The sequence below is a fragment of the Centropristis striata genome, chromosome 20, assembly GCF_030273125.1.
Source record: "Centropristis striata isolate RG_2023a ecotype Rhode Island chromosome 20, C.striata_1.0, whole genome shotgun sequence".
NCBI classification, from domain to species: Eukaryota; Metazoa; Chordata; class Actinopteri; order Perciformes; family Serranidae; genus Centropristis; species Centropristis striata.
This window is the reverse complement of record NC_081536.1, coordinates 21,276,713-21,297,713: the sequence shown is the minus strand read 5'-3', so window position 1 is coordinate 21,297,713 and position 21,001 is coordinate 21,276,713. Positions and strand designations below refer to the sequence as shown.

The window sequence follows — 21,001 nt, the reverse complement described above, 5'->3', positions numbered from 1 at the left end:
TTGTATTATAAATAAATCATACCAGTCAGTAAAAGCTTTCATATAATATTATGACATGTAAGTAATGTAACATCTCATGTTGACTTTTTACATAGTCCAAACATAAATTATGTACTTAATGAATATGTGGCTCATGCTCGCTGAATAAGTGGGTGCGGTTCTTCTGCAGTCCACTTTAGATGATGTGGAACTCTCTGACTGGTTTATAGATTGACAATTAAATAAGTCTGTGCATTTATATAGAGTTACATGACAGTAAGCATAGATCTAAACATCCTTAAAATATATATGTCAATTAAAAACATGCTGTATTTGCTTAAATGCAATTCTATCTTATATGATTATAATTTATCATCCTACCGATGACGGCAGTGAGCAGTCCGATCATACAGATGGAGACGACGAAGCAGGCCCAGCCATTCCAGTAGTCTGTGGGCGGGACAAATGCAAACAGAACCTTCCAGAAAACGGTGAGGAAGTGCATGACGTAGTCAAAACATGATGGCAGCTTCTCCTCCCCGCACTCCTCGTCATCGTCGTCCTCACCTGGGGAGACAAAGAACACAAAGAGAGGCTGAAGAAGAGTGTGGAGGCGATTCCTTCAAAGTTCTCATCTGGAAAGAAAATGTTGAGTTTCCAGGCATGAAATAAGCTGATAAAGTTCTTCTGTAGGTTGAGCTCCTTGCAGGAACTTTTGCTTTTCTTTACCTTTTTTATTGTGATGTGTTCAGGGTTGGGTACTGTTCACGTTTGAACTGATACCAGTTCAAACGTGACCAGTACCTAGAATTCAGTTGCTTAATTTTTTCCGCCACTACTTTTTTTCTTTGATAATGATAATGTAATATCAGTTTAAACTTCTGAAGTCCAAACTATTTAATTTCAACATTTTTATTCAACAACCCCAATTCCAAAGAAGGTTGGATGCTGTGTAAAGTATACATATAGTATATAGCTTATATAGTTGAAATATATTTTTTCAATTACTTTCCCAACCACCACTCTCAGGCACCAAAATTTGGCATTGATTGATCGACTGTGAATTGGTACTTGGAAGTATCGAACTAATTTGGCTGGCACCCTTAAAAGTACAAGGTTTGGTACCGAACCTTAGATGTGTTAACAACTTTCAGGTGTGGTATCCTTGTTGTGAACGATACGAAGATATTAAAACTAACTAATTGTCATTAAGTGAGCTCAGCTTCCACCAAACCAGGAATCAGGAATCTGACTTTCATAATCAAAGCTGATATTGTACACATTTTGTCTTTGTCAAACTCAACTTATAGCCCTGCTGGGAAGAGATCTGATTTTATCCATCCATGACTGACCCAAGACACCTAGAGTGCAAAGGAATAAAGACTCTGTCTGTCTCTCTTTTATTCCAGCATACAGAAACAGTATAAGATTAAATCTATAGTGACAGAAAGTTAAAGTCACACTCAGTTTCACATCACTTCTGATCCACTGACTGACAGGTGTGTGTGAAGGTTTGTATGCGTGTGTGTGTGTGTGTGTGTGTGTGTGTGTGTGTGTGTGTGTGTGTGTGTATGTGTGTGTGCAGTGTCAGTATCAAAGTCTAATCATTGCCTCAGGACATGGACTACAGCCAAATGCTGTTACACACACACACACACACACACACACACACACACACACACACACACACACACACCATTAGCAGTCCATACGCTCCTCTGTAGTTGTCTGTTGTTCTGTTGTTCTGCTCCATTTATAAATGAGTTGAATGACTGAATAAACGAGGGTACCTGCTGTTCCCATGAAACACGCTGACTGGGTAAATCCCAGTGAAAGCCGTGATCTCTTATTGATTTCACTCGGATCATTCACTCTCTGCATACTATTAACCTTCCAAGAGCTGGTGATGCATTCAATTATTGAAAACAACCAAACAAAAACCTGCCTGCATCCTAAACTGGTTTGGAGAGCATTATTCTACCACAACAATGGTTCTAAGATGATATTATTATTATTATTATTATTGTTATTATTATTATTATTATACTGACATAGGCATATCTCATGAAAAGGTATCCATCCTTATCTAAACTAGTAAGAAACTAGTAATTGACTGGATCTAGGAGAATTTTGTCTTGATTTTTTCATTTTGAAATAGAAAATGTGGATACCAGAGGCTCACAAGCCAAACTTAGACACACTCGGTTTCTGTGATGGATAAATTACCTTCTTTTGAAAAATTGCCATTTTGGTTTGAATGCATGCATTTATCAGCCGAGGAAAAACTGTCATAACAGATAATAAAACAGAGAATCACACTTTTTGTTTGACTTATAACAAGAACGATCTCAAAATGATACAGGCAGTTTCTGCAAATGTAGTGCGGCTTTGAGTGGTGACCTTCTGTTGCAAGTATAAAGTTATAAAGACAGCCTGATATTTGAGTCATTAAACACAAGTCACAAACCAGAACCAGGATGTGTGTAGTTCAATTACTATACATAAGCAAGGGTTAAAACAAAGATTAATGTACTTTAATAGGGCCAATCTTTTCCTCCGAGGGTCACTTACCTTGTTTAATGTAATTAAAAATAGACGGTTCCATTTCAGGTCGAGCACTTGGAACAAATCAAATCATCAACTATAAATGAACAGTAGAAGGTCAGTGCAGAGAGCAATGGCCTTATCTACTATTATAGCTTGGAACACACATATACACACACACTTGGTTATGAATTATAAAACAAAACTCTCTTCTTGAGTTATGTCACTTTTTACTTTCAGTAGTTCTCCTTGCCTCCCACACAGTCTGTAATGGCTAAATGGAAGCATTTCCAACACTCTCTCTCACTGCTAATATATACTGTATATGTGCTCTTTTATCAGCCTTGGTCTCTCTCTATGGTCTTTTTCTTTTTCCTTTCGGTGTGTGTGGCTGTTATTTATGTGGGTGGGGAAATCACAATGTGGGGTGAACACACACAGGCACAGTTTGAACTTTATGATTGGGGGTTCAAAGAAAAAAAAATCTAGAGGAAACGTATTATGTACAACAAAGGCTTTGTCTACCTGCATACCAGCAGGTGCATTTTCATGTCCTGACTAATATTCCAAATAAGTGAACAAAAAAAACAAGAACCCCATCCATCACATTTACACCGTTTTTTCCCCCTTCTGCTTTAATTCAGTGTGTTGTTTCATCTAATGATGGTGTAGTTGGACTCCCACTCCTCAAAGCTCAACTCGAGAGGGTAAGCACAGTGAAACAGGAGCCTTCCCCGCTGCGGCGAGGGAGGGCTCGCAAGCTTTTAAAAATGTAGATAATTTTTGTGAGATCAGTAGGTTCATTGAGCTCCCTGAATCAATGCAAACAATGTCTATAGTTTAACTGCCATAAATATTATATGTCATTATTTTTTATCACATGTGCTTTATGGTTAACTGCAATTCTTTGCCACTATATATCCCTGAAACATGAATGTCTCTCTCACACTCTCTCTCTCCTTCTTTCCTATTTGACATACATTTCCAGGCTCCCTCATCCCTCCCTCGCTATCTGCCTTTATTTCTTTCTATGCCTGACTTGCACACTCTCTCCTCGCCTCTCTTATTTCCATGCTCAGTTAGGCGTTCTCCTGATAAAGTGGTTATCCAAAAGTAATACTTTCTTCTTCTCTCCCGCTCTGTCTTACGCACTCTTTTCATCCCTGGCCATGCTTTGCTGACATAGCCTTTATATAATTGAATATTCTCTGTCACTTTCTCACTTCATCCCTCTAAATCTTCCTTTATCCCCCTACAACCTATTGTCACTCTCTAAATGCCACGGACAGCCTCCTCACTCCATTCTGTGTGTGTTTGTGTCAGCTTTGCAGTTTATTTAAAGCCCAGGGGGAAAAATGTCCCAAGAATAAAACAAAATTAAATCTATAGGAGCTGCTCATTGGTTAGCATCTCATGCTAATCTGGCAGCTGCTCACTCAGGGCTTTCTATTGGGAGGCACTAGCAGGCTTTTGTACTTGACAACAAGAATTATCTGAACTGACACACACGGACACGCATATCAATACTCTCTCTTGCCCCGCAGAGGTGTCTGATGTGTGTTATCTCTTGCTGCTCACTGAGTGTGCCCACAAGCTATGTTCTCATAGGTCAGGGCAGATGTGGACTGCAGCTCATCTCGATGTGCTGTTAGCCAAACGAGGTGTCTCTACATGAATGTGTATGGGTTTGTGCTTGCAGTAATATGTAGTGAGCTCAGGGGACTTGTGGCGAATCATTCATGCCTGTTTACACAAACACACACACATATCCAGAGTCACAGATGGACGCACACACACTCACACACAAACACACACAGCACTTTGAAATTGATGTGGACAAATGAGCTCCGGTTCAGAGAACTCCAAAGTCGCTCCGAAACAACCCTTCAATCACTTTCCATTACAAAAGAAGGGAGAGAGACTTTGGATAAAAACATGTCAGGCTTCATAGGGCTAGCCGCCGAGGTTGTGCAAACAGGACACACACACACACACACACACAAACAGGACAGTATCCATACAAACGCGGAGGCTTGACACAAAAAGAGACAAAAAGACACACACACAGACTCAAATGGCGGCAACAACATCACATACCCAGTGCCGCCCGTCATTCATTCTACATCTTCAAACTCAGCCGCAGTGTGTGCATTTCGTTAGTGTCGTTTTGACATTGATAATTCCCCTCTGGTCGTAGACATAAGCCGCCGAAGTTGTCAAAAATAAAAAAGAAGTCACATTTTCAACACCCAGCAGATCTTTAAACAAACCTCCCTGCATTTATAAAGACATGTCCAAAATCTTCAAAGCCTCTTCTGTCTTGTCGGTATGAAAGAAAATATTCTTTCCAATGTTCAGTGAATTTTAATTTGAACCGTTTTATCTTCATTTTTTGACCAAGCGAATAGCACATTACTTCAGTCCAACAGGTTCTGTGTTCAGCTGTACTATGACAGCCGTGTGGCTGATTCTGCGAGTCTGTCAGAGCTCATACTGACAGGTTTATATTCATGTTCCCCTGGTCCTGCCATCCTGTCTGTCACACACTCAACTCATTAATATAAATGAATCATTACAACTTTGAAATGCTGACAAGCTGTCTGGAGCAGCATCTTTATTTTGCATCAAGGACTGAAATTTTGTAACATTCCTGAAAATCTTTTTTTTTTTACAGTATCTGTGAGGATGTGCATGTGCATGTATGTGTATGTGTGTGTAATAAAATATCAACTGAGTGAAAAAATGAATTCCCTCAAGAGAGAATGTGGCACCTGATAATGTAATAAATTCCTGAAAATGCTATAACATTTGCACTTGGGCTTATTGAAAATGTAATAAAAGCCAATGCTGCAATAACCTGAACAATAATGTAATAAAATGTCCCAACTGATATTGAAATAACATTTTTATTGATAATGTCAAACCTTATTACATTGTTGGGAATTTATTTTGTTTTCTTCATAACTGATAATGTCAGGCCTCCCTTTAAAACTAGAAAATATGTTTTTTTTTTTCTACTTTTAAATTTACTTAAGCAGATTAAGGTCAACCTTTTGAATGCAAAAATTCCACAACATCAGGTGAGGCAAACGAGACACTTAATGTAATAAGAATCACTGTTGACTTAGGTGGAAAAGTGAGCTGTTTTGTGTTGTGTTATTTATCTTCTGCACTCTCTCCTATCTCCTCTAAAACGTATTTGATTAAAATCAGGATAAAGGAGCCTTAAATATTCCTTCTTCATGACCGAAAGACACTTATAATAGTCACTCTTTTTCTACATAATCATGTTATCCATCAAAAGAATCACTTTTGAAAAAAACACAGTATAACATTACTAGTAAAAAATCTTACAGTGTCAGTCAGAACATTTTGTTTTATTCTTGTTCAAGTAATGATAATATTTGGTTTAATTGCATTTTCGATCAGGTTAAGTGCAAACTGTATGTTAATTTCAGGCATTTTTATATTTTCAGGAAATTATTACATTACTGGGTGCTACAGGGATTATTAAATCTTTCTCTGTCAGATGTTTTATATGAGCAGTTGTCACACACAAGAGTCTTTTGACAAGCCAATCAGTTAGTTTATCACAAATCAATTTCACGAGCAGTCACAGAATCAACCCTTCATTGTCATTCACTGTGAAGTGAAGGGCACAAATTAAAGTTAATGCACAGCAAGGGCAGACAGGTGGCAGCGTGACCTGCAGTGTAATGAGGGGAACAGTTGCAGAGCAGGAAACTGGTTAGTCTCTCTACTGTCCTGTATATTGATGACACAAAATCCCATCACAAAAGGGGAATAAAGCTGTGGCATGAGTTAAATTTGCAAAAGGAAAAATTATGAATAACTCAACCCTTTTTCTGTGAATAAATCTGATATTTATCCACGGAAAAATGACCACAACATGTGTTTAGTCTGTATATTTATTTTCTTCTTCTCTTCAGGTGATATATAATCATCCAGTTAACAGTTAACTAATGTCACCTACAACTACCTAGTTGCTTCAAGGACCTTTTTTTGTATTTACTTTCTCCTCTCCGTTTTTCCTCGAATACCTATATTTCCCTTGGGTGTGGACACACAGACACACGTCCATAAATAACCCACACACACACACACACACACACACACACACACACACACACACACACACACACACACACACAGACACACACAGACACACACAGACACACACACACACAGAGGAGCAGGTGATGAACAACGCAGAGTGGACTCAGTAATTACAGGGCAGTGGAGTATGGAGTGGTTGCACATAAATCTCTTTCTTTCACTTTTCTGCCTCACTCTCTGTCCTAACAATCCCTCTCTCTCCCATGATTTCCTTTTCATTGATTTTTTTTGTTGTCCCTTTGTTGGTGGTTGTGCTCTTAGTAAATTAGTCTAGCTCAACAAGAATATGTCCTTTTAAAGAAGACCATGTTGTTGTTGATGAACAAAACTGCAATACAAAAAAAGGTCTAGTTTTTTTTCTTCCTTATTTCACTTAACCTGTAACCATTTACCCCCAAGTCACAGGCAATTTATCAAATAAATCACTCTGCTCAGTATATGCAAACCCACATTCTCACTCTCTTTATACAGACTGGGAGAGGAAAATGCTGTTAACACCTTCCCTGCAGAATAACAATAAAAATAACGGTTTCAAGTTCAGTTTTATTCATAATACCATGATTATAAACATTTTGGTGTTGTCAAGTGGTACTGGAAAATCAGTCCCTGATTCCCTCTTCCTGATCACCAAATCACTCAAGTCATGAAAGACGTCACGCTGTGATTGGTCCAGTGTGTTGTATACCAAGTCACAGCAAGAGTTTATGACTCTGTGATTGCCTAATTTCACACAGTGACCATCTCAGAAGTAAAAATGTAGTTTGTTGCATGGCAAAATATGTTTTGTGGAGCTATTAAAATGCCATGCATCTTTACTGTGGAGTCACTTGATTTGATTAATTGGACTAATTTAAGTTAAACTTAAAAAATGCACTTTTTGCACAGAACAAGGACTGTTTTCCTCATCGTATCTTACGATGTGCTGTGTTTCCACTTTAGGAAGGGATTGCTTCCTGGCCTGTATAGACAAGAAGAATTATTACGGCAAAACACCTGCTGTGGCGCCAAAATTAGCCAGGGGGTGCAGTGTGGGACCCTACTCTATCACCCTACTTCCAAAGCTCTCGCTCAGAACACACACATCTTTGGAAATGGCCTTTATTTTTTTGGGCATTTTTTGCTTTTATTGATAGTGACAGATAGAAAGGGGGTGATAGAGGGGAAGACATGCGTCAAAGGGAGCTCAGGCCGGATTCGAACCCGGCTCCGCCGCAGCAAGGACTCAGCCTACATGGTAAGCGCTCTACCAGTGTGAGCCACCGGGACGCCCCGAAATGGCCTTCATTTTGATCTCAACTACAGGCCTTTGAAGTTTTATGACTGTATGTTGCACTGTTGTGATGCTGCTTAGTGACAAAACACAGACAGACATTCATATAAACACCTGGCAAAGTATTCAAATCGACTTGTGTTGTAGTTCCTGCTACAGTAGGGGTCTCCAGGACCACATTGTGCCATGATGACACATGCACAAGGTGAAAACAAAACCAGCCACACCCTGTCGTTTGTAATAATTTGCAACACTTTACATCATGCTCTTTAAGAATAACATGTGAATGTCAACAGATGCATTAAGGACTCAAAACGATCAAGCTGCTCGGCAAATGTCACCTTGGCAGGCTTGTCACATACTGTATGTGCACAGCAACACACGCATAATCTCTCACTGTCTCTCTGTGATAGCTTACCAGGAAAAAAAATCTCCATTAGCCATGTAACACACAAAAAGAAAGGAACAAGGGAAAACAGGTCAGTGTACACACACACACACACACACACACACACACACACACACACACACTGACATTTGGGAGCACTCCATTGGCTGGCTGAATGCAGGTTTCCTGCTTTGAGATGAATGTCATGGTCTCTCTGCATGTGTGTGTACATACTGTATGTGCAGTCTGAGTGCCAAATTGTTGTTATGATGTGATGACCTGAAGGTTAAGTCCTGCAGATTTTAAATGTCTCTTCATGGTTGCCATCTTAGCAGAAAAGCTGTTCCAAATCTGCTGCCTTCGCCTAATTGAACTGATAAAGTGATAAGCAACAACAGAAATGTTTCCCACATATGGGGCCAAAATGATTTCTGGAGGGCTTCTACACATATAGATCTTAATCAGACACTTCAGACGGAGTGTGAGGATGAGAGCGACAATGGGAAATTCTAAATGTCTTCGGTCAAGAAGAAGGAATATTTGGGGCTCCTTTATAGTGGTTTTAATCTTGATTTTAATCGAATATGTTTGAGAGGAGATAAGAGAGAGTTAGTCAGGATGTTAGAGGGATGGAGGAAGGGAGAGAGAGAGAAGGAGAGAGAGAGAGAGAGAGAGAGAGAGAGAGAGAGAGAGAGAGAGAGAGAGAGAGAGAGAGGGAGAGAGAGAGAGAGAGGGAGAGAGGGAGAGGGAGAGAGAGAGAGAGAGAGAGAGAGAGAGAGAGGGAGATAAGATTAGACAAAGCTAGCTTATCAGTGTGTATTAAATCCACCACCGTATCAGTGACAGCAGCTCTCTACTTGTTCAAACCATTGAACCAGCAGTGTGTGTTTAAAGGGATGAGCCGACAAGTTGCAGGGTGTCTCTATTTGGGCTTATTGTGCAAGTGTGTGTGTGTGTGTGTGTGTGTGTGTGAGAGGCTATATGTGTGCTCAGTTTGTAAAATATGTTTGTCAAGTCTACATGGTGTATTTACAACAACGGCACAAGATCTCCTCAACCAGAGATTGAAGCTGTTCATCCCTTATTTTTTTTTAAGTAATAATTTGTCCTTTATTATCTTATCTTCTTCCCCCTTTGATCAATGCTTTTCTTTCTTTAATTCTTGCTTTTGCTGCTTTATTCTTATCAGTCCTTTCAGTGAGGTAAGTTACTGTTTACAATGTTTTGTTATCAAACCAGAAAATGAATCGCCAGTTGTCTCCTATTCTCCTCTATCTTTAACCTGCTTTTTCCCTTATCTACAGCACTCACTTACCATAACTATCCATCCATCCATGAGGGAGATAAAACCAGATCCAAGCCTGAAGAGGTGATCCTGGCCTGGCCTTATTCCTCCTCATGCCTCCATCATGGGCTCAACACATTTGTATTCCACAGGAGAAATAATTAATGTCTGACCTTTCTCCTACGTTTGGTAATTGGTGGAAGAGCGTGGGAGGGATGGAAAGAGAGGCAGAGCAAAGTGAAATAGAGAAAAGGAAGTAAAACAAGAGTGGGACTATAGTGAAGAATAAACCCACCTGAAGCTTTATCTTTTCGGATTACAGTTTAATCAGCAAAGATAAGATGACATAAGTCAACATAGTTACATTTACTGTAGTTGAACACTGAACACTGAATAAGGCTATAGGTCCTGATCAGACAGAGCACGCTGTAGCAGCCTGGGGCAGCTTTCTGTAATTGTTTTCAATGAGAGTGAAGAGTTTCGCTTGCTGCTGCTTTTTTCTTCACATATTTCTGCTCTAAACACCTTGTACTTTTGCCGGAGCGTCTTGTACCCCTGGGCTGAAAAAACATAAACTCTGAGAAGAAAAGCACTAAAGACCTAGCGTTGAACCAGACCATTATCCAAGCAAAGCTCTTGGATGAGCAGCTGGTACTCACAGTGATTTCTCATCTTTCTGAGGGTCTCATATACACACATGGATCTCAGTTTTCTTGTTACTATTAAGGAACAGAGCAAGTGGCCTCTGCCTGTTTATCATGCTATATACAAAAATACAGATCCCTGAGTGTACTTCACAGCAAAGTAATATTTCTGCACAAGGTAATTTGTAATGTAGTCGTTGCCTAGCAACAATAATAATAAGAAAAGATGCAGCAAACTGCAAAAAGCACTCTGTCTGATCAGGGCTTCTTCAATAAAAAAGGCAGTGTGTTGCTCCTCGCATTTTTTCAACCTGCAAAAAGCATTCTATCTGATCTGTCTGTCTGCATCTGACCACTGTCCCTACTTAGCTAAACACAATTGTCTCCCAGGTCTCTTTTTTGTGTTACAGTAAAAAGACATGAAGCAGCATCTTTATATTAGCTTCAAATAGTATAAAACATTTGTACACTTTAGTCATTTTGAACCATGTCAAAATAAAACAAAGAAACAAATTTATAGGATTTCTCTTGAAAAAAGAGCATTGTGCTGTCATGAGATTGTTTGGTTGTTCTAATTTTACCAAATTAAATAGGCCAAAAGAGGAAATCATCTAGGGTTCAAACACCTAAAACATGATGTGTATGACTGAAGATGGAACAGATTACAGATTGATCCCAGCTCCCTCCAATCAAACTTCTTTCTCTACATGTCTTTGCTGTTGAATCCAAATTACTTACTGTATATTAATACTGCAAGTTATGTACTACGTACTAATTTTCATTCTCATTTTTCCATACTGCTGTTTCGCATTCTCAATGACCAAAGAGAGCAGAGAATGTGTTTCTGCCCTAATCAGTCAATTTGCAGCTGGTTGTCTGTAGACCCAATCAGCTGCCAGTTTGATCTGAAGGCATCCAATCAGCTTTTAATCTGAAACACTTTGAACTGCCCCAATCCATTCAGCCGGAAAACTAATCATTGACCAGTTTGATCTTGTTTTGAATCTGATTTGGCTTGTCAACTGTGTGTGTGTGTGTGTGTGTGTGTATTTGTGTATGCCTGTATGTGTGCTACACCTTGTTACAGCTTGCAGGCGTACACATGGTTAGAGTCCTGGTGAAACCTTTGGAGATTCAATCGTGTGAATTCAATCTAATGAAGCCATATGTGTGTGTGTGTGTGTGTGTGTGTGTGTGTGTGTGTGTGTGTGTGTGTATGCCAGCCTGTGGTTTAGTGGAAACTACACTCACTGTCTTTTTACAGCTCTTTTTTAACACACAAACACAAACACTATCTCTCTCTCTCTCTCTCCCTCTCTCTCTCTCTCTCTTTCTCTCTCTCTCTCTGTCAGCCTAGACAAGCTAATCCAAGATAAGAAAGCGAAGACAGGCCTTTTCATTAATGGCATCAGCTCGCCAACAAAGGCCGGCTGACAGGCTGGCTAACTAAAGCACAAACAAACACACACACACATACACACCCACACAGGATAAAGTTATTTGAAGGCACTAAAGTGATTGAGCAGGCAATAGACAAACAATGCTCTATTAGAAACCCAGTTTCAAAGACAGCTGCAGCAGCAAATTGGTTGTTTTTTTGGTCCAGCTATGCATTTAAAGCAATTATCTGGACTATATTAATATGAAACTAAAAACACCAAACAAATGTTGGATAAATAAATATGTTTGCTCTATTTAATGGAGATATACTCCTTTCTAATCTGTATATTCAGTTCAAGAAAAGTGTTACATTGAACTTTTAAAAGTACTTTAACTGTGGGAAATAAGCGAACATTTTTTAAATAATTCAGTGTCAACTCTCCTGGGGTTCAAAACAAACTCCCTGTTACACTTAAATCTTTCCCATGTGCAACAGCAGCAGATAGGAACTAAAGTGACCCGAGGCAAGGGGGGATAAATGAGCCAAATAACCAAACTAAGCTAAACAGCTGCTGGTTGTAGTCTTATTACTGTACAGATAAAATACAGTCTTAATCTACTTCTTAAACTCTCTACAGGAAAGTAAAAATACATAACATGCAGCAATTGAGAGTATGAAGTCAAACCAGGGTGTTCAGCAACAGAGATTATATAGCTTTCCATTACTTTGTGGATTTTACCTGAAAAAGGAACTAACTCAAGAAGAAGAAGAAGTGGTGTGCTGGTGCAATGAATATAAAGCACAGTGCCAGCCACATAAACTCAGACATAAACAGTAACTCCAGCAGGAGAGAGATTGATAAGAAATACAGCTGCATTAAAAGGTGAATGATGAAGCAGAAACATCTCAGCAGTGACGCTTTATGCTGCTTGAAGAATCTGTTTCCTCAGTTGATGAGATGCAGTAATGTCACCCTGCCTCTAGAGGGCAAGTTACCACTACTAACCAATGAACTGTGAAGATTCTGCAGTGAAACAGAAAAAAAGCTTTTTTTAAAAAACATTTTTATTCTCTTTAGCTCCAGCTTACTTGTTGCATGAATTCTTTCTATTCTCTTGTTCCTTTTCCCCCACTTTCTTTTCATACATGCATCATTTGATTCCATGCATTATACCTTTCTTTATGCATGCATTCTCTTTTGAATGTTTCTCAATGGCCTTTTCTCGCAGCATGCAACCTCTCTGTCTCCGTCAATCTCTGCATAATACATGACTTCTCTCACATATCAGGTCTCCTTATCTCTGCCTTTTCACATGCTCTCCCTCTTCATGGGACATTAACATCATCATGGCTTCTAACAGATCTTGACAATAACAGGATATAAGTGTTTAATATTATCCTCTTTTTCTATTTCTCTGTGTCCCACATAAACACACATACACACACATTCTTGTTCCTCCGCCACTGTGCAGGATGAAACACCTACAATCACTCCAACAATTGCTCTCAACATAATCTCCCATCTGGTCAGTGTTTGTCCCTCCAAACCATCAAACCAGGCCAGTCCACTTTCCAGTAACCATTAGAAATCATAAACACACACATGCACGCACACACTTTACTCCATGGGACCATGAAATCACCCCACTTGATTTTACACACAGTGTGCCATTATTTGATGCTTCATTAAAGTAATAAACCACACATACACACACATTCAACATGAGATTTCCAATAGTTTTGGATGTATTGATCGTTAGAACACATACACAGGAGAGGAGCACACTGAGCTATAAAACTGCAGCTGTTCATACTGAAAGGAATTTATATGCCACACACTCACACACACATCTGCTTCCTCAAACCACCGCAGATGACCCCGGTGAAATGACAAGTTTAATGCATAAACTATCAAATTGACAAACAGACACTGTCATTACATACACGCACAGCTTCCCACTGGCCTTACCTGCGCTCACAGTGATGGCTTCTATGAACTGGTCTCTCCAGCTGTTGGTTCCTACCAGCAGAGCCAGATTGGTCTTCTTTATCAGCTTGTCCACTGTGTTCTGCCAGAGGACAGAGGAATAATAATGGTTAGACGGGGAGACAGCAGCCTGTTCGCTGAGTGTTCATGATGCCAGATCATTTCATAAAACCACTCATTTGCGAAAATGATCCATTTGTTAGATTGCTTTACTCCTTAAAACTGGGAACTGGCACTGTCATTTCAGAGCAGAAGAGCAAACGTTTTCAAAATGTCTGGTTTCATTGGGTAATTTTTTTGAGAAGGACAGCATTTGTGAATATTCTTGAGGCCGAGTAGAGGACCACCTTTTAGATGGTAAGTGGACTGCACTTATCTAACGCTTTTCTAGTCTTTGGGACCACTCAAAGTGCTTTAACACTACAGACAGTGCTCATCCACACACACATTCATACCCTGGTGGCCGAGTACCACCTGCCACCACCAGGAATTCATTCACACACCGATGAACACAGCATCTGGAGCAATTTGGGGTTCAGTATCTTGTCCAAGTATACTTGATCAGGGATCAAGCCACCAACCTTTTGATCAGTGGGTGACCGCTCTACCAAATGAGCCACAGCCCAGAATAAAACACTTTTTGCTTTGTCTATGCAGGACGCTTTTAATGGTGCAGGAGTAGAATTTCTACAGGGGCAGAGGGAATAACCAGATTATATTAAGGGTCTGAGATGAAACTCTCTACATCACCACCACACCAAAGTACTTGAAGATGTCCACCCTCTTCACAGATGACCCATTGAATCTTCTTGCTTCTTTCTGACTTTCAGGAGAAGGTGGTCCTGACTCCTCAGTTCAGGCCCTCTACTTCTGTCAGGTACCATTGGTCTGTGATCTGTTATCAGGCCCACCACAGCTGTGTCATCAGCTAACTTGATGATGGTGTTTTAGTCAAAAGCTACCGCAACGTCTGTGTGTGAACAGGGCGTACAGCAGGGGGCTTAAACTGCAGCCCTGGGGTGCTCCGGTGTTACAGATCTGGGTGGGATAGGTGTGTCCGCCCACTCTCACCACCTGGGGTCTGCCCATTAGGAAGTCAGGGATCCACATGCACAGTGACGTGTTTAATCTCCGGTCCTTCAGCTTTGATGAACCTGAAGGAATCTATGCTGTTGAACTGAAGTCACTGACTACAGTTTTCCCCTCATCCCGTAATTTTTTACGTTGAAAAAAATCCTCTTATTCTCAGTTGTAGATATATAATATGTACCAGCTTGCTTCATTAAAGCAATATAAGGTGCACTCAATAAAAGGCTGAAATATTTAAACCCCAGAATCTAAGATATATTTTTTTAAAGGCTGTACCATTCCATAAAATTAAAATATTCCAGCATTATTTTTTACACATGTCCCTCAAAGTCAGCCAGACATACTTGGTATAAACTCTGGAATTTCCAATTGAAATTGAATTGCAAATAAAGTTCTGTGGGATTGAACAGCGTGCGTCTGCACAGCAGGAAGCGACAGAATAATTGGAGGATAAAATTTAGGGGTTAAGAACACATATTAACGTATCAATCATTCAACTTTTCATACATTTTCTCACATATGAAACAATTTTTCCTATCTGCTGTAGATTTCTTTCCAACTTTCTTTCTATACTACCTGTGCCTTTCCACCCTCCTTCCTACATTTCCTTCCTTGTCTCCTTAATGCCGAGTCCTTCATATCCTTTGTTTTTTTCTTCAAAAGGAAGACACTTTGGCACACTGAGATTACACACTCTCAGGCACACACATGCACATCATACACTAATTAGCAGAGCAGTGGGGATTGCTCTTTCCTTTCCTCTCCACTTCAGAGGGAAACTGGGATACTAATTGTGTTGAATGGAGCTTAGGGGTGTCAATAGTTCCTCGCTGCTGCTGCTGCTGTGGACACACACATGCACACACACAAGCAGCTTTACTCCGCCTGTTGTATGTGAAGTATTTATTTAACTGTACTCGACTGTGTTTTTGTAATGCCTACTTTCTCATTCTCTGTAATATTGATATCTTTTTTTACCGCCCTTGCTTTTGCTCTCTTTTGCTCTCTCAAATCATTACTTTAGACTCAGCTGGACTGGTGTTAAATACATGTGTGCTTATGTATCTCTGTGCACATGTCTCTGCAAAAGTGGACTCTTAGGGCGGGTGAATGAAGGAATCTGAATTTTCTGTCACCAATATGTGGCACTATAAACTCCAACGCAAACATTTTGTCAAGCATATTGATGATGACAAAAAATCATAACTTACCTAATGCTTGTTAGGATTATTTTTGTTAGATGTATGATTAATATTTATACATTTTATTTGTTTATTGCTTATACTGTTGGAATGATATTCACTAAAAAGAAAGTTTCAATTTCAAACTATACTTTCCATTAATGTAGCTTTCCTTTTTTCTGTCCTTCAATTTGTTATGTCAGACACTCTCACACTGTTGTACTCCACTATCTGTCAATGGGCAGTACTTCAAGTAACTATAGGATCCGGTTCCAAGCTCCTACACACACACACACACACACACACACACACACAATTTAATGTACAAAAACTCAAAAACTACTTGACAAAGTATAGCATCCTGTCAAGTGGTGAGCTATTACTGGGCGTTATTAACTGTCTTTCTGTCTAGAGTGAGTGTGTAGGTGGAGTGGCAGCATGCATTACTGCGCAGACACACACACACACACACACACACACACACACACACTGTAATATGGATGGTAATTACATCCATGCTTGTCTTAAGAGTCTGCGTGGGAGAGGGAGAGCAAGAAAAGGGCGCGCATACTGATCACACAATTATTTTCTGTATGTATAAGTTTATGAGTGTGTGAGGGAGGTGATTTCCGGTTGTTTTTGTGTCCATGTCTTTTGGTATCAACATATTTTGAAGGGACTGCTGCCATTTAAACCAGTTTTGCTATTTGTCAGTGGTTAAATGTCCTTGATGTGAGCTTTATCAGAGTTCCAATTAAACTAATGATTAATAGTGTACTGATGCGATTCAATGGTCTTGATGTTTCCCTTGTGCAATGGAATCATCCCGTTGTTCAAGGTCGTGCCTGAGACATGTAGTTCTCTGATTAATTTCTTGGAGTATAGAGAAACTGGATGTCCTCATCGTAATCAACTAAGTGAATCGGACACATTTTGGACTGTGTGAGCTTGTTTGATTTGCTGGCAGTTCATAGAAAAACACTTGAGAAAACTAGAGCCAGTGCAGTTATTTCTGGTCATTTTTGGTTTGGAAAGCCAAAGTAAATACCAAAGGTGAATTAGACTGCACATTATTAAAACATCTGCTCCTGCCATTTTGTTTACATTTATGTGACCATGCACACACTCTCTGTCTTACCTTGAACTCATATGATTCTTCTATGATGACCTCCAGTTTGACGTGGTCTCCCAGCATGGGACGGCCCATATCAGCAATGCGCTGCTCCTCCTCGTCTTTTCCTGCGAGCGCCTCTTCTTCCTCCTCCTCCTCCTTCTGCTGTTCTTCTGCAAACACATCAAGACACCAACCAATGCCGGTATTAGAAGAAGAAAGCAGCAGGCCTTGCAACTTACTTTATTGTTTTAATTTCAAATGGTTAATACACTTAGGACTCCCTGGAAAGCACTGCTGATACTGAGTAGATTCATTAAAATGAAGATAAAGTAATAACAAGACAGTTAAAATCTATAAAACAGGCCATGTTGGTAATGAGGTCAATATTAGGGAATGATTGGAAGGAGAGAGCAAACAAAGCTGACAAGGTTTCCAGCCTGAGGAAGTAGCTGAAAATAAGTAAAGTAGATATCTAAACCACCAACAGAGGAAAAATTGCTCCAAAATGCTCCACAAGAGATGCTGCAACACCTTGTGACACACAAAATTTAAATATAAATTGTCACTCAGCAGAAAACTACTGGTGGAAGGTTGTAACATGGGCCAGGAAAGAATCTATTTAAAAGTGAGGTCTGTATCCTAAACTTCATGGATTCACACTGGATTTGTGCTGCATTCATGTGATGTGTATAATCAGAAAAATGGGTTCCTGATCATATTTCATGGCTCAACTGATCCATTTCCTTTGCCCTTTGTCATGCAAATATTGGAAATGGCTTTCAACATGTTTAAACACCCTGAGCAATAAAATACAACACATCTTCTTTGTAGCAAAGTGTAATTATTGCTTAAAGCTCATGAACACGTAGAAGTCAGAAGAATGTCTTCCCAATTCAGGAAATGGGACCATTGGATGAGCATGCACCATTGGCTTTGACGTAGTGCCACTCTAGTATTAAAAATGTCAGGGCTTACAGCAGCCTTACTGAGCCAGCTATTGTGGGAATTATACAATTTAATGTGTAATGACAGCATCCATCTTGCCACTGAAATTCTTAAAAAGGAAAATGTCTCTTTCTTTATTAAATACAATAAAACCCACCCTTTGGTACCTCGGATACCAGGTTCTGAATGTGTTTCTTTCCCTTTATGGAACCATCGCCATCAGGAAAATGTGCATATACTTACAGATCTTCAACACTTTATACTGAACTTACTTAAATCATGATTGTTACTGACTGAATTGGTAGCTTTTAACCATGGAGCTCCTCTTCAAACTAAATTAAATGATTAAAATCAGGGATTCTCAAATTTTACCTCTAGCATTGACCTTTGTGCTTAATTAATACCTAGATATGTCTATGGTTTCAATCTGTTTAATTAGCTTTACACTTATAGTAATTTAGTACTGTACTAAATGAAAATATAGTTCCTTTATCCTGTCATTATCTCTGTCTCTCACACATGATACCCCCCCCCCCACACACACACACACCCTCCAACCAATTTTCATTTCCCTGTTTCTTTATGGTGTGTGTCAGTAATTGAGATTCACTGCCTAAACTGACTGCTGGGATCAAAGAGAGAGAGAGAGAGAGAGAGAGAGAGAGAGAGAGAGAGAGAGAGAGAGAGAGAGAGAGAGAGAGTGTGTGTGTGTGTGTGTGTGTGGGGAGAAATTCAAAGAATGGGAAAGAGAGAGAAAGGCCATGGTCAAATTTTCCATGGGGGAACAGTTATCCCTGCCATTGCCTTCCATTATAATGCTGTGCATTGTGGGTCTGCATCAGCTCATTGGTCATTTGTTCCCCTCAGTTGAGTTACAGCATGGAGCTTATAGCTCTCTCACACACACACACACACACACACACACACATGCATGCAAATTCCTGCCAGGAGCAGTTTTGTCAAACTTTTACTCCATCATAAGCAAGAAGCACAATTTTGCGTTGTGGCTCCCTGAACGTCCATAAAGCAGAAGAGCTGAAGGCAAGAAGGGCAGCGAGCACAGGCTCAAATAAAACACAGAGCTGCTGAAACAATGACTCAGGTGTGACATTGTTAAAGTTCAGATAAGTCTTGAAAATAAATTGCATTTTTCACTACGGCATACAAATCTGCTCCCTAAATCACATGCACATTACACTCTGAGCTGTTGCTATTGATCTTTTTTTGTTTGTTCTTAATTATGATTCGAGGTGACCCTGAATATTAGAGGAGCCTGATTCGAATGCCAGTGTCACAGTTGAATTGTCGCAGTGGTGGAAAATGTGGTTACACAGGATCATTCAATTTGGGCTGTATGGGGGGCTGGTTGTCTGATTTGACATAGAAATGACTTGGTTTCTCAAATAAATAAAGATCTACACGATCACCCATGAAGTTGGAATCAAATATTTTTTTTTACCTCTTTCCATGAAATGATTGTGACAATGTGATTTGATATTGACAGATAAATGAAAACAAAATTATTCCAACTTAATGGGAGACCGTGTATTATAAGAATATGTTATTTGTTCATACTGTTTAGAAAAAAACAAACTCCTATCTTTCAGTAGGCTAAATTGAAATATCCAAATCTGTGGGACTGGAAACTCGGAAAGGATAAATACCAACAGCATACAGCTGCTGTTTCAAAATTAACAAACACATTTATGATTCAGAGCCCTTAATAAACACTACCAGGATGTGTAATACTTTTTGAATGTATGATTCTCTGTTAAAATCAGCAGCAGGAGCCACTGACGGTCACAAACTATCTCAAATTACAGCTAAACGGTAAACAAAAACATGTTTCTGAAATATTTAAAGCTGAGAAACAGAGTAACAGAATCTTGATCCATATTTGATCAGCGCTGCTGAATATAAAGTTTGATCTGAGTTGGATGTCCATTATCCAATCAAACCTGCCTTGTATAAATGGTAGTGATTGGCCCAGAGGAGGCCAGACCAGGTGGACATTTGCCTTACAGCTGCATGTGCCAGAGCACATGAAACATTAGCTTGGCACATTCGACTTGTTTCAAGTCGACTCCTAATGATCATCAATCAAAAAAACTATTCAAATCGTGATGGTACACTTTGATGCAAAGGTTACAGCATGATGGATAAGGCCACCTGATTTGACAGTTAGTAATCAGCTGAGAGATTTTAGAGAGGACATAATCACATTAATGCCAATATTGGAATCACAGTGACAAGCAAAAGCTTTTTAATAATCCGTATATTGTAGTACCTGTGACATTTTCACCTAAATTGCATGGTGATAATTATATCTCACATGCCCTTCATTATTCCCCTTTAGTTAACTTCAATTCACAATGAATTGGATTTGCACACACATGCACACATTACACACACTATGTAATGGTGATTTAATGAACTCAATTAACAGCCTCCACTAAACCTCATGTGGGATGAACATGACCGGGCAGTATGCTTGTTAGCTACACTCTCTCTCTCACTCTCTGTTTGTGTGTGTGTGTGTGTGTGTGTGTGTGTAAATGGACCTGACAGAGGTTGAATGTTGCAGGGTAAGATGGTGCTTCCTGTCAAAGCTGCTGTCTGCACCATTTATCATTTTGATTTTCCCTCCCTCTGGTGTCCTTCTCTCTGCTCCTTTTGCAGCTCAATTCAATTAAATAAAACCGAATGTGCCTTACCGCCAGACACATACACAGAAATATTACTGGAATGTCTGAATAAGGTGGAAATTAAATTCATTTTCCAATTCGGGATATTTTCTCTACTTTCACTCCTAAGAACTGTGTGCACTGTATCTTTAAATATGCTGCAAAAAAATATGAGCTGGACATAATCTACCTCTGTCCTATCCCCAAATATCTGTCTCTATTACGTAACTGTTTCTAACCCCTTCCCCTTCTTCCTTAATCTTTATTTTCCTTTTGATCTACCTTCTGTCATCTCATCCTCTTTGTCTCTGCTTCTCAGTATTAAAACCTCAAATTTGTATTCCCTCTTCTCTCTCTGCCTTTCCCTCTAATT

At 39.6% G+C, this 21,001-nt stretch overlaps 1 protein-coding gene across 2 annotated transcripts in view; it reads right to left on the bottom strand.

Moving 5' to 3' along the window:
• slc8a1b (solute carrier family 8 member 1b) overlaps nucleotides 1–21,001 on the bottom strand; it is a 150,234-nt gene that overhangs the window by 13,814 nt on the left and 115,419 nt on the right. For both annotated transcript variants that reach the window (XM_059358833.1, XM_059358835.1), the window contains exons 6-8: nucleotides 17,024–17,169; nucleotides 13,598–13,697; nucleotides 361–546 (exon numbers count right to left, since the gene is read on the bottom strand). In XM_059358833.1, the coding sequence (XP_059214816.1) occupies nucleotides 361–546; nucleotides 13,598–13,697; nucleotides 17,024–17,169 (432 nt within the window). The remainder of the gene's footprint in view (nucleotides 1–360; nucleotides 547–13,597; nucleotides 13,698–17,023; nucleotides 17,170–21,001) is intronic.